This window comes from Colias croceus, chromosome 16 (genome assembly GCF_905220415.1).
Source record: "Colias croceus chromosome 16, ilColCroc2.1".
NCBI lineage: Eukaryota > Metazoa > Arthropoda > Insecta > Lepidoptera > Pieridae > Colias > Colias croceus.
In genome coordinates this window covers 3,464,156-3,478,673 of record NC_059552.1, presented here as the reverse complement: position 1 = coordinate 3,478,673, position 14,518 = coordinate 3,464,156, and the positions used below count along the sequence as shown (strand labels likewise).

At 36.9% G+C, this 14,518-nt stretch overlaps 1 protein-coding gene across 1 annotated transcript; it reads right to left on the bottom strand.

Moving 5' to 3' along the window:
- Positions 1–206: 206 nt before the first annotated feature.
- Positions 207–756, bottom strand: LOC123698504 (histone H2B-like). Its single transcript, XM_045645155.1, has one exon. The coding sequence runs from the start codon at positions 637–639 to the stop codon at positions 223–225; it is 417 nt and encodes a 138-aa protein (XP_045501111.1). The 5' UTR covers positions 640–756; the 3' UTR covers positions 207–222.
- Between the last annotated feature and the right edge of the window lie 13,762 nt (positions 757–14,518).

Below are 14,518 nucleotides of genomic sequence, written 5' to 3'. Positions count from 1 at the left end.
TATTTAATCTATTTCCTTTCTTATCGTTTTCGATAACAATTGCGTTGTGTGTAATAGAGAAAAAATAAACAAATAATATGCTACATTTATAATATTAGTACGGATTAGGATAATTACTGTCTGGTAAGTTGTTTGAATAGGTTCAATATTTTAAGTCTCACTGATGACAGGAGATGTATTTGTTGACTAATAACGAAAACAAATGCTTTATCCAAACATTTATTAATAAATTACATCGTCATTGGCTATTTCTTTGCTGTTGTATCTAGCGACTGCTTTGGTGCCTTCACTGATAGCGTGTTTGGCCAGCTCACCTGGTAGCAAGAATCTTACTGCAGTCTGTATTTCCTTCGCAGTTAGAGTTGAACGTCTGTTGTATCGCACGAGACGCGACGCTTCAGCTGTTATCCGCTCAAATATGTCGTTCATAAACGAATCCATGACAGCCATCGCTTTCGCCGTTATCCGATTACCTCGCCTATATATCCTTAGAACTTGGTAAATATAATACCCGTAACTCGCTTTATTTTTATTCCTTTTTGCCTTCATTATGCTTGCCTTAGTTTTGTTCTTGTATCTCCATAATTTCCTCATATTTTTACCAGAGGTTCTGGGTGCTGTGATCGGTTCGGAATCCATGACTTATAAGATGCGTTACTGATTTTTTTAGCGCAGTTCTGTGTGATTTATTATAAATGGATAAAGATAATTAGTCAGTATAACGAGCAACCATATTATACCGACCGAATGGCAAGCGCTTTCTGACAATACTGACGATACTAAATAAATAGGCGATGACTCAAGAGTACTCACATCACTGTTTGAGTGTGTGAGTCATTCATACCGTTACGATAAATTACGTATTGATAATTATTATGTATTCATAATAATTATTATGAATACATATATATTCATAATAATTATTATGAATACATATATATTAAAATATTTTTTATGATTATATTAACGAGTCAATTTCTATTATTGTTTATTCAGTTATCTTCGAATATATTATTTTAGTTAGTTATGGGACTTAATGCACTAATTTTGTATAAAAAGACACAGAAAGCAAAAATAGAACAAAATTACCTACGCGATGTTATGTAGGATTCTACCAATTATTATCGAAATATCATAATATTATTTTCTGATGAAACAAAGAGTATATCCCAATTATTAGAACCTAAGAACCTAAATTGGCACAAATATCAGTGTCGTTAATACAAGAAAGTTGGCAATTCGTCTAATAATAAGCCGTCGTTTTTCATGATCCCGAAAGGCGCGAATGACAATCCCGAAAAAGAAATGGCAATTGATCAGGCTAACCTAAGTCGTTCTAACTTTATCGTACCTAACAATCTGAGTTTCTTGCGCCATTATGTGTTCGGGAACAAAGTTCTTCTATTTATTACCACACAAGATTGATTATAAGAAAATTTCGAGTCAACACGCGCACCAGATTTAGCTAAGACACTTTATGGTGGAACTGATTAAATAAATAACAAATTTTCGTAATTTTTGGTATTACCGGGGCGGATGCTTAACCAATTCAGCCGTGACCCGCCAGAGCGATCGAATTTATTCTATATTCTTTCAGTTTTATGTGTCTAAGGGACACACCGCTTAGAGAGCTTTTCTCGCCCTACTTTTAACACTAGACATATTTTAAATGTCATTGACCCGCACGATATTCCTACTCAACTAGTTACTGTTGTAATTTTTGGTTTTACATTTTATATTCGTAAATGTATGATTGTGAATGTGTATAAATAAAATTTGAATAATTATGTAAGTGTACTAGTTAGTACTAACTACTAGTAAAATTACATAATTATATACAATAGTATCTGTATTATTAATATTTTTTTTTTTTTTTTTTATACATGATAGGCAGGCGTTTGACCACTATCCCGCCTGATGTAAAGCGGTGATGTGATCTATGAAGGAGCACGCCTGCCTAGAAGAAGCCTATTCACTCTAGACTTGAAGAGCTGCAGATTATAATGGTCCGGGAATACCGACGATGGAAGAGAATTCCACACCTTCGCAGTTCGAATGAAAAATGAATTCGCATAACGCTGAGTGCGTGTGTGCGGTATATCGACTGTGAAGGGATGGAGTTCCATTCCACGCCTAGATGTCCGATAAAGAAATGGAGAAGGTGGAATAAGGTGGTGGAGTTCAGACGCACATGCACCAAAATGTATTTTTTTTTTTTTTTTTTTTTTTTTTTTATGTCAGAGCAAGCAAAGGAGCAGGTGGGCCACCTGATGTTAAGTGGTCACCACCGCCCATAAACACTTGTAACACAAGTAGTGTTACAGGTGCTTTGCCGGCCTTTAATGGACAAATACGCTCTTTTCTTGAAGGCCCCAATGTCGTAGTTGTTCGGGAACACCGCAGGTGGCAGATCGTTCCACAGTTTCACCGTACGCGGAAGGAAGTTGCGGGTGAAGCGGACAGTGGTGGAGCGCCAACCATCCAGATGGTGCGGATGGAACTGGTTTTTACGGCGTGAGGTCCGGTGGTGGAACTGTGCGGCTGGTAAAAGGTGGAACAATTCCTCAGAGCACTCCCCATAGTAGATTCTGTACAGTATACAGAGAGACGCAACGTCTCTCCGCACTGACAGTGGATCGAGCCTATCGGAAAGCCTACGGTCATCGACAATTCGAGCTGCTCGACGTTGGATGCGGTCAAGAGGAAGGAGTTGATACTGTGGGGCTCCGGCCCAGAGATGAGAACAGTACTCCATATGCGGTCGCACCTGAGCCTTGTACAGCTGAAGTCGGTGGGCCGGCTTGAAGTACTGTCTCGATCTACTGAGCACACCAAGTTTTTTCGAGGCTAATTTAGCCTTCGCTTCCAAATGACTGCGGAATTGAACGTCACTCGAGATTTCAACTCCGAGGATTCCGATTTTCGGCGATATACTAAGGGGAGTACTCTTAAACCGAGGTTCTACGACAAATGGGGTCTTTTTAGCGGTGAACGCGCAAACCTGTGTCTTTACGGGATTGAACTCGACAAGATTAAGTTCGCCCCAATCCGAGACTTCTTGGAGAGAAGACTCGACTTCAGACACAAGTTTGTTTCGACTCTCATTGAGGCTTTCCTTTGAGGTGTTTGCACGGCCGGGATAAAGAGCATCCCCCGTACTGTCGTCTGCATAGCAATGAATGTTACTGATTTGTAACAAATCATTGATATGCAGAAGAAACAGTGTAGGAGATAGCACGCAGCCTTGTGGGACACCAGCGTTCACATGAAGAGGCTTAGAGCAAGAACCGTCGATAACGACCTTAATGCTCCTCTCTTCCAGGAAGCTGGCAACCCAATCGCATAACCTCGCAGGAAGTCCGAAAGATGGTAATTTCGCTAGAAGTGCCTTGTGCCAGACCCGATCGAAGGCTTTCGCTACATCCAAACTTACAGCCAATGCCTCCCCTTTACTCTCAACCGCCTCCGCCCATCTGTGAGTGAGGTACACCAAAAGATCACCAGTCGAGCGACCACTACGGAAACCGTATTGCCGGTCGCTTAACAACTGGTTCTCCTCCAGATACCTCATGAGCTGGCTGTTAATAATGGATTCCATTATTTTGGAGAGTAAGGAAGTGATGGCGATCGGTCTGTAGTTAGACGGATTTGAGCGAGCGCCTTTTTTAGGGATTGGGTGGACAAGAGCAGTCTTCCACGAATTCGGAACAATGCCTTTGGCGTAAGAGAGCCGAAAAAGACGCGTTACAACCGGTGCCAACTCAGGAGCACATGTCCTAAGCACAATAGGGGAGACTCCATCCGGCCCTGTCGACTTATGGATGTCAAGGGAAAAGAGAGCGTTTCGAACGGCACGTTGTGTGAAACGTATATCCGCCATTGAATGGTTGCACCGCGGGATGGTCGGCGGTGTCTTTCCCCTGTCATCAAGCGTCGAGTTCCTAGCAAAGAGAGCGCCCAAGAGTTCGGCTTTCTCTTTAGCGGAATGGGCCAGAGAGTCTTCGTCCTTGTGCAAAGGTGGAAAGGATGAACGACAGAAGTTACCTTGGATGGCCTTGGCGAGGGACCAAAACGCCCTTGTTCCCGAAGGAAGTCGCGTTAGTCTATCGCCAAGTGCACCAATATAACTAGATTTAGCCCTAGCGATTTCTCTTTTGTAGGATCTGGAGGCAAAGTTGTACTTCTTCCTGATGAGACCAACGCTTGGATCGCGACACGCCGTTGCTGCAACCCAGGCTTGAAAAAGTTCCTGTTTCTGGCGAGATGCCATGTTACAGGAACGTCCAAACCAAGGCTTGGATTTGCCACCGACGGGCACAACAGAGTATGGCACAAATAGTTCCATACCCTGCAGTACCACGTCAGTGATAGACTCAGCACAAGCGTTGGGATCCTCCGAGGAGAAGCAAACAGGCCCCCATGGGTAGGAAGCGAAAAAACCACGCATTCCGTCCCAGTCTGCCGACTTGTAGTGCCACACACGGCGTCGAGCTGCAGGTGTCTGCTGTTTCGAACCCGTAAGTGGCACCATACTCCGTATCAGGCAATGGTCTGATGACCCCAGTGGGGCCACGACGGAGACCTGATAGTTCTCGGGATGTGTGGTCAGCAGAAGATCCAGAAGAGAGGGAGTATGGCCCTCCACATCCGGTATTCGCGTAGGCGATGAGACCAGCTGTGTTAGGCCATAGGCTAGAGCGAAATCGTGCACAGTTCGTCCCGCGTGGTCAGTTGTACGCGACCCAAGCCATTCAACGTGGTGGGCATTGAAGTCGCCTAAAACCACAAGCTCCGCAGAAGGGAACTGTACAAGCAAAGTGTCGATCATCTCTTGGATGTGCTCAAATAAACGGTCGGTACCAGTATTCCCGCTGTGGGATCTGTACAGGCAAGCATAGACGCGAGGGTGGTCGCCGCAGTCAATATGCAGCCAGATAATGGACAGATCCTCACCTTCAAGGGTGCCAAGACGTCGACAACAGATATCTTCCCTAACGTATGCGCATACCCCGGCACGCGGTGCAAAAGTATGCTCCAGCTTAAAGCCAGGGTATGTGAGATAAGATACGTCGGCCGGAGTTGATATCTGAGTCTCAGTCAGGAAGAGCAAGGCCGGCTTAGCCGTCTCAAGATGGTAGTGGACGGCGTTTAAATTAGTGTGCAGCCCCCGGATGTTACAAAAGTCCACCGTGAGAGTGGAGGGGGGTGATTTTCTTCGCTTGCTCTGCGAACCCCTTGGCACATGACCGAGCGGAATTATGCCCGCCCCAGAATACGACGGGCTGCCGCAGCGCAGGCGCTGCGGGAGGGATTCTCCTGCACCGTAGGTGCCGGTACCCTCCTGGGGTATTCTGCCTGATAATACCGCGTTCATATTTGGGGGTTGTTTTTGGGTCTCCGGACCCCTCACTCACCGTACGAAACACGGTAGCATACTGTTAATATGCCACCATTTCACGCCGGTTTTCTGTGAGGGTGTGGTAACTTCCCCGGTGCGAGCTTGACCCATTTCGTGCCGAAGCAATGCTCGACTCCCACTTATAAACTCTCCCACTTCTATGTATTCTATAGAAGACCGACAGACATGCAACTTGTCGGCGGTGATCCAGACTTTGGAGGTTACGACGAATCAACGAGGGATCTGCAATAATTCTGCAAGCTCGCCTCTCGATGGAGTCCAAAGCTCCAAGGTGAGTTTTGGCGGAACCCGCCCAAGGATGACTACAATACTCCACACACGACCGAACTTGGGCTTGATACAGTTTTAAAAGCTGTTCCGGTGTGAAGTAATGTCTCACTTTAGCAAGTATTCCAAGTTTTTTGGCTGCTATATGGGCTTTGGACTCGATGAATTGTCCGAAATTGAGACTTGCAGAAATCGATACACCAAGTAGATCGAGGCTGTCAGTTAATGAGATCGGTACATCACAGAAAGATGGAGTTAGATGGAGAGAAGCCCGTTTGGCAGTGAAAAAACACGCTTGTGTTTTTTTCGCGTTAAACTCTACCAGATTAGCGTCACTCCAACTAGCGACGTCCTGTAAGGCTGAGTTCATACGCGTAACCATGGCCTGCCGCTCGGATTTGGTGATGATTTGGGATGCTTGGGCATTGGACAGATACCTCTCTACAACAGTAGTATCATCTGCATGTCCGAACATGTTGGGTTTGAGAAGGTCGATATAATACAGATAGTATTATAATTGTTATTAATTTGATGCAAATTTAGTGAAACATCGATATACAGCTCTGAACGCACCCGGCCTGCAAATTATATTATAATACAGATTTGTCACATGTTAATTATTCATATTAATGAACCAATTAATTTCCGAATTACGTAACTACGTAGTACAGATTGTAACCTATCCGAGCTTATAGTTTATTCATGGTTCTGAGACCCTTGATTTACCATTGTTTAATGGGTAAGGAAGAAATACCTATAAACTTAAATTTAAGACGGGAAACCTGGAACTGAACTATCGGCAATTAGTAATTAGAGAATTGTTTTTATTTTAAATAAAATTAAATTTTCATTTGAATTTGTTTATTATTTTTTATTCTGACTGTAAAAAAAATATGTAATCCTTAAAAATAGTCTAATCGCGGCCCGCGGATATAAGCGAGTTTCTTTTTCACATAAAACAGAAACAAGAGTTTACGCTTGGTACGAAATAAACCATTTAATAGACGTAGAGCGTCCTATAGTCCCTATAAACAATAGTCATTCATTCATTCAAACAGACACATAAAAAGTGCCTGCCTCAACAAAAGCTTTATTTAACTTATTTAACGAAACGTTAAGTTGCCCTTATTACAATTGAATTGTATTAAAATAATTTAGAATTTTAGTAGAATATATTATACTTCGTCTAAATGATATTATGTGATAATAAATAGTAGGTGGCACGGTCATAGAAAAAATACTAAGAGAGAATTGTTCGGTTTCTATTGCCTCTAAATCCCGCCTAAACGTACACGTAACGATCATAATATTTTTAGACGAAATCCATTGGATTTTCTTTGTAACTTTCTTTGACGTTATTTTATTTCTTCACGATTAACCTTGTTACTTAATTACATATAATTTGTTATTACCATATTATAAATGATATTTTATTTTACATGTAAAATTCATTTTGTTATTAATTGTGTGGCAGGTATATATGTCGTTGGTAAATTTTGACAATATCATAGATATATGATTAAAATTATAGATTAAGCATTTATAGAGTTTTTGTTTGTTTTCTGTCAATATATATTTTCTTGTCAAGCTCTAATAGAATAGAAAAATTTGATTACGAGGCGGGACTCGAACCCGCATCCTTTCGCGCCAAACCGGGGCGGATGCCTAACCGACTCAGCCATGACACGCCAGAGCGATCGAATTTATTCTATTCTTTCTGTTTTATGTGTCTGGGACACACCGCTTAGAGAGCTTTTCTCGCACTACTTTTAACACTAGATATATTTTAAATGTCATTGACCCGCACGATATTCCTACTCAACTACTACTGTTAGCTTTCAAGTGAATTGTTTGTGATAAACAAAATACTAACTACCTTGAATAGCTTCATAAACATCTCCGGAATTTTCGATGCTTTAAAAGTTTATTCGTGGAGATGACACAGATCCTGTAAATTTGACTTTTATATGGGGTGACTAAACCGTACTTACCCGATTTTTTATGTATTTTGATAAATCTAGAACGGGTCAAGTATTTAACGACTTTCTTAACAACACGAATGAAAGTACTTGGTTAGTGACGTTAACGATGACTTGAAGTATTTAGTACTAATTAATGTTTGAACGATATTACTCGTGATAAATGCTATACGAAAATTGAGTTGTAATTACCTCTTGCAAATCATGCTTTTCATTAACTTGCGTATTTCTGCGTTTGGGCTTTATCTTTGAAATATCAGAATACATTGGAAATTTTGAATCTTTACTTTAATATTGCAAAGCTAACGAGTTTGTTTGTATGGTTAACTGAACACGCTAATCTCAGGTCCGATTGTATAAATTATTTTAGTGTCAGGAAGTCCATTTATAAATATAGTTTTTAACACACACAATAAATGTACCTATTTAAATAAAAATAAAATTAATATATATTTGGTCAACGCTTGTGAAGTGGATTCTATATTTTGTATATTTGATGTAGGCATTCCTTATCATTCAATGCTATTTAATTCTGCTTATATCTCGAGGGAGAAACCTCGACTTATCTTGCCTATATAACATCAAGTTGAAAATTGAGATCCGACCGTCATTTCAAACCACCCTAAAGGTGAAATCCACAGCGAAACACTGTTATTTTAGGGCTTACAGACCTGTTTGAACCGTATAGACCTATTTAGAAAAATAATATGTCTATTTTAAATCCAAATATATTTAAGCTTCATCATGGGCTAATTAACATGCTGATCCTCATCCCTAAATTCATCTTTTAATTGTTTAAAGCTACTCCAAGGCCATGTCTACGGCACTAGATTCGGCTTACTGGTACTATATTTAAAAAGGTCTGTAATTACTCAATTTATTCTTCTCTGTTACTTAATTAATACTCATTTATTTATGCTCTACTGTTTATGGCATAGGTATTTGACTAATATAATATATTAATTAATATTATATATGATTGGACAAGGGCTAAAATTGTGCTGTAGTAATTTTTGGTGATAAACATACCAAATTGAGCGTAACGACAATACAATAAGCAATATAATTGAACGGAGACCTAATTAGTGCCACTAAAATAAGATAATATAATTATACAAATGACCTTTATCTAATAGTATTAAAACCGCAGCCTAAATGCCATTATCATTGTAGTAAACAGTACAATGATATTCATTTGAGAAAATCCTTAGTAAATTAACTCCTTTTAGTCATGGAAAGTTTTCGAATAATTATTATAACCACGTGTAAGAGAGGCAAGATATGAATTCACAATATAGCAAAATTTATCAACGCACCGTATTGTTCGGTTTCTGTTTCGATGAAAAAAAAAGAGAGAACAAATATAAATTTTATTCGAAATGATATTTTTTGTTACGTAAATATTTTGTTAGATAAAATCTATTGAAACGGAGGTAGTACATTTTAACCAAACAAGCCGGTCGCGGCTTGTGATGTAAAAGGGATATGGAAATATATAACTCTGGATAAACATGAAACATGGAATATACCTAATATGTTAGTATAGGTATTTCCTACATACTACAAATGTTTGTAGATCTTTACTAGTATGTAGGAAAATATTGACGGTGTATTAGAATAATTTTAGAGAATCTATGAAATCACAGGGCAACTAAAGTTCAGACATGGAAATTGTTCTATAAACAGCAAAAGCGTGGAAAATAATAAATCTACTATTGAGGTATATAATTTTGAAAATTATCCAAAACTTTACCACGAATGGATTTATTCTTAACAGATGCCGTACCTGGCCTGAATTTTATGTTCTAATAACCATTAATTACTGAAACTAGAACTTGAAATATAAATTGGTTGGAATAATAAAGACTGCTGCGAGGGTAATAATTATTTTATTTTATGTACTCTGCCGTGTAAACACTAAGCCGTGACTTCGTGAAACTTTCGCGATGTAAACATTGACTAAGGGATTACAGCATTTAATGAAAATATATAGTATAGTACAACAACTAACTTAATTTAATTAGTTCTGCGGCTCAAACAATCTTGGCCTCCGACAATAGTTTGGGTCTTTTCTCTCGATCGCGCAGTTTCATGTACTTGCTTTTAGGATACTTCGTTAATCTTTAATCACACCCCGGACACTCCATACAAAATTATCGTTTTGACAGTCACACTGTAGAGACTGCAAATGTGTGTGTTAACTAACGTAATGGCACATTTGGTACTAGCGTAAAAAAAATTCGCGTTTTTCTGATGAAATACATCCGTAAACAGCGCAATATCTAACCATTTTCTACGAAAAACGATAATCACAAATCCAAAATAATAAAATTACTTTAAGTCAATTTGATTAATGTTGTCAATCTTCGTTGCGTATCGTCCTTGCAGAAAAATACGGACCATTTTTAGGCTGATCGTGCGGGGTGAGGTAAGTGTTTAATTTTGGCGGGAGGCGGAGAGTGTCCGTTCTGTAGCGTTGAGCTACTATTATGTATTCTGTGCTTTAATAATACCATACATATGTATATTATGTAGGCGAACTCCTACAAAACGTCTAGACCCATTTTAATTAAAAAAATTGTCTGTCTGTAGGTGTATTCTAGAATGATTCAGATTAATAATTCAAACGCAAAGCCTAAATAATAATTAAATCCAAAAGCACAAAACAGAAACAAAAGAGAAGAAATTCGAGCTTAGTCGTAAGTTGAAATCCCGCTTCACGATTTTTTCTAGTATTCCAATGTTTTCGCATGTTTTCATTTAAAGTTATCGTAATAAAAGTTAATAAATTAGCTGTAGTAAAGTTTCACATACTAAAAAAATTACTAATAATAATATGTCCTTTTGTAAATATAATTTTAGTTTTTTATATAATATAACGAAGTTAAACGATAAGAATAGTAAAAATGTATTTTCAGTTACATGTCAATCAATCTAAGTATATGATTGATGAAATATGAAAGGCTTCAAAGCTTCCGAATTTTTATTGCAAGCGATACCTACCCAGTTTTAAATACTCCACATTAATATAAACAAAAACAAATATATATTCTCGTATTGTTACACTTCTTTGTATTCCTTTTATGTAGATCTACTTAGTACGCGTTGGTAACTATTTTAAATGCTTATTTCTTTGGGATACATAAATCATCATCATAAAAAAAAAACATGATGAATATTACGATCAAAGAAAGAAATATTAAACATAAAGAAGGATCAAATACTATCTTAAAAAAGCAATCCATACATAATCGAGCGTTTGAAATAAATAATTAATTGAAGTTGCGAATATAATATGGCTTCAGGCGAAACCGAGCAATTACATACTTTCCTTAGAATTTCAACTAAAGTTCTAACTATATGAAAGTTATAATGAACGATGCTTAGAAAATCTTTGATACTTCTTCATTAATAGTAGGAGAAAGTTTATCTTAAGAAAATAGATAAACATTTATTATATTATAATCTAAATTCCAAAATCATTTGGTTTAATTCAGCTTAGAATAATGTTAAGATATGCCCTTCTCAGTCCTGATTAAAAACATAAATTTGTGTTTTAGGTCCTTTTTATACAGAATTCTTATTTTACAATCCAATTACAAGGTAATGTGGTTCCTGAACGTTATACAAATTTTAATTAGATATCAAAAACGTAAATCTTTTCATACTCACTACACTCTTATATTTCTTGGATTTTAGATCAATCTATACTAATATTATAAAGCTGAAGAGTTTGTTTGATTGTTTATTTGAACGCGCTAATCTCAGGAACTACTAGTCCAATTCGAAAAATTATTTGGGTGTTAGATAGCCCAGAGGCAGATATCGAGGAAGGCTATATTACCCTAAGACCAACAAGAGCGGAGCCACGCGGGTGAAACCGCGAAGCGCAGCTCGTAGGTAGATAAATGGTATTTATTAACGTTTCTAGTCAATAAAAATAAGAACAAAACGTATTATGATAAAAAAAAATCATAACCAAAAATATCGAGTTCAAAATAATTATACAAAATACAACTTATAAATAACAAACTCCTTTTTAAGCACGAGTGGACAATTACAAAGTTAGCTAGGATATTATAGTAAATATTAAAAGCATATAAATACATAAGTTGTTAATATTTCCGCTCTTTTGGGTTGCAAGAAGTTTTTCCCCAGTAATATTTAATGTTTTTAGGTATTATAAAATACCTATTATATTTGTAATTTAAATGTTAACTTCATTAGGCGCGTTGAGAGTAAAATTTCAAGGTCGCGTCATGGCAATACTGTCACGTCATGGAGTAAGGTTTCGTTAATTTTGGTATCTTTCAATCTTGCCAAAGAAGTTTCACTTCTGACACATGAGCTCGGCACACACGCTCTTTTTTATTTTTATAACACTTAGAAAAATCTCGTGGACACGGCCGCGGCGTGATACAAAGGTCTGATAAATAATATTATGTATTGTATCATTATGCGGGTTCTGAAAATAATTAGACAATAAGTAGGAGCAATACGACATACAAATGGGAAGATAAGAATAAACAAAGTAAGGGGAATACATTTCTAGTAATATTTTATTATACTAGTCACTTGCCCCGGCTAGCCCTGTAATACCTAAAAAAAATACTATATTACTCCTGAATTTTCTTTCTGTTAGTAAAAGAATTTTCATGATCGGATACATACTTCCGAAGATTATCCCCTTTACAAAAGTATAAATTTAGAAACCTTTCTATTATAGTTATCAAGTGTAATTTATTTTTATCTTTTTCATATAAAATGTGGTCGGCACTTCACAAGATCCTTTAGTATAATAGCAATATTTCTTTACTATTTCCTTACATTGAAGTATATCCTTTTATGAATAATCCCCATAATTCTTTAGAATGATATGAGATTTAAGAAAACGTGGGATTATCCGGCAAGTTATTTTATCGGTTGAAATATAAGTATATCGTTATAATATTGATAAAATCCTTTATGTGATATATAGTTAGGTATTATATAACATTATAAGTATTTCATTTAGAACGAGTTAAGTTATTCCTTAAGTTCTAACAAAAAGATTACGCTCAATAGAGATTAAAATGTACTGACGTGACATTGCATAGAAGTAGATCACTATTTTGTCAACGGTCTGCGAATCCCAATCGATCACTAATTTGTTATTAGGCGGGTCGACACAGAGCGAGCAGCCTCGCGGAAAACGCGTGCGCCGTTTCCTCTAAGTCACGTCCACACTGTCCGAGCAGCTTCACGCAAGATTTTTTTTTCTACCAGGATTAAGCAAGCTTTGAACAGCGCTTGTTCTTAAAGGATGAAGCAAGCTGACTAAATAAATACCTATTCACTTTTTGTTTGAGCCAGTCCATAATATTATTATTTTCAGAAACAAAGGAAGACGAATGTCCCATTCCTTACACACACGAGAAAGGAAGAAGCGAAAGGCTTAGTGCGCATAGGCATAGAATATTATACTCTAACTGGTATAGGTGAAATGTCGATAACATAAGGGTGCTTCGCGAGGCTGCTCACTCTGTGTGGACCCGCCTAATAAGTAAACCGATCGTGCGCGGAATTTGAAAACCATGGGTCTCGAATCCTATTAGTGTACATGAATCTTTGTAAAATCAATCAATTCCAAGGTGAAACACGTTTAGTAGGCACATGGTAACCTAGTATCAATACTACTGCCATTGTTATAATTAATAATATAATGCTTACTTACCGTTTTTTTGTACCAAAAAATATATATAACAGGATAGCATCATTTCTACGCATTATTAAGAACAATGATTTAACTAAGCCGAAGCACCTGAAAATTTATCCTACTTAAAACATCAAACAGATATTTTTTATAGAGCTAAAATACTTACGAAAGTATAATGTTGCGATTAATTTTATAAATAATCACGGCTCGGGTGTTATTTCTGTATGATATTTAACATTAAATTAGCATAATCTTTGATGTATCATAAATAACTAAATGAATAAAAACGAAAATAGACTCTAGTCAACGTCAACGTTATTTATGGCAATGTTAATTTTTCATGAAAATAACTCCAGATACTAATTTTAATTTATCTAACTATTGAATATGGAAAGTCTATTGAATAATAGCGAAACATTAATAATTGTTTATTGGCTTGGAGATTTTTTATTTTGCTTCTTGTGTATTTAATGCATTAAATTGCTACGAATAATGTGTTTTCTCTAAAATCATAATTAAAGTTCAACAATTCGATATAAGTTCGTATAAGTATTAGTTATGCCTACTAAACGTTTCAATCGAATATAACAATATTTTAACAATATCTATTAAATAGGTTAAAAAATAACAGCATTGTCAAAAAATACATGTCAGAAAAATAAAACCTTCATGAATCTTTGAATCTGCTTACAATGTCATGCGGGCTGCCAATATGCAAAGCGTAAAAAAACGTATTTGGATCACGTATTAGTAACAATCGAGTGACTACGAAAAATAGATTGAAACAAACAATTTGTTAAGCTTTTGATAATTTGTCAATAATAACCTTACTTACTCTAGTAAAGTCTAACAAGTATTTACTAGTGTTATACTTTACTAGAGTATTATAAATTGAGAAAGTGTTCGATGTTAGAAGTGCCGGGTTAAATAATATAATATAAATGGCGTCAAAGTTCGTTAAAAGTCAATAATTTTCACTAGTATAAGTTTCTTAGATTTCTTAAAAAATGTAAGAAACAAAAATACTCCCTAAACGTATCTTGTATGTATGCATTCACGCTGAAATAACGTTGGCCCATTTCCTTGGATTATTTAGGCGTGCTTCGAGATGCCAAAATACATTTTAAATTATGCCTAAAAGCTTAGATAAGGTGAAGG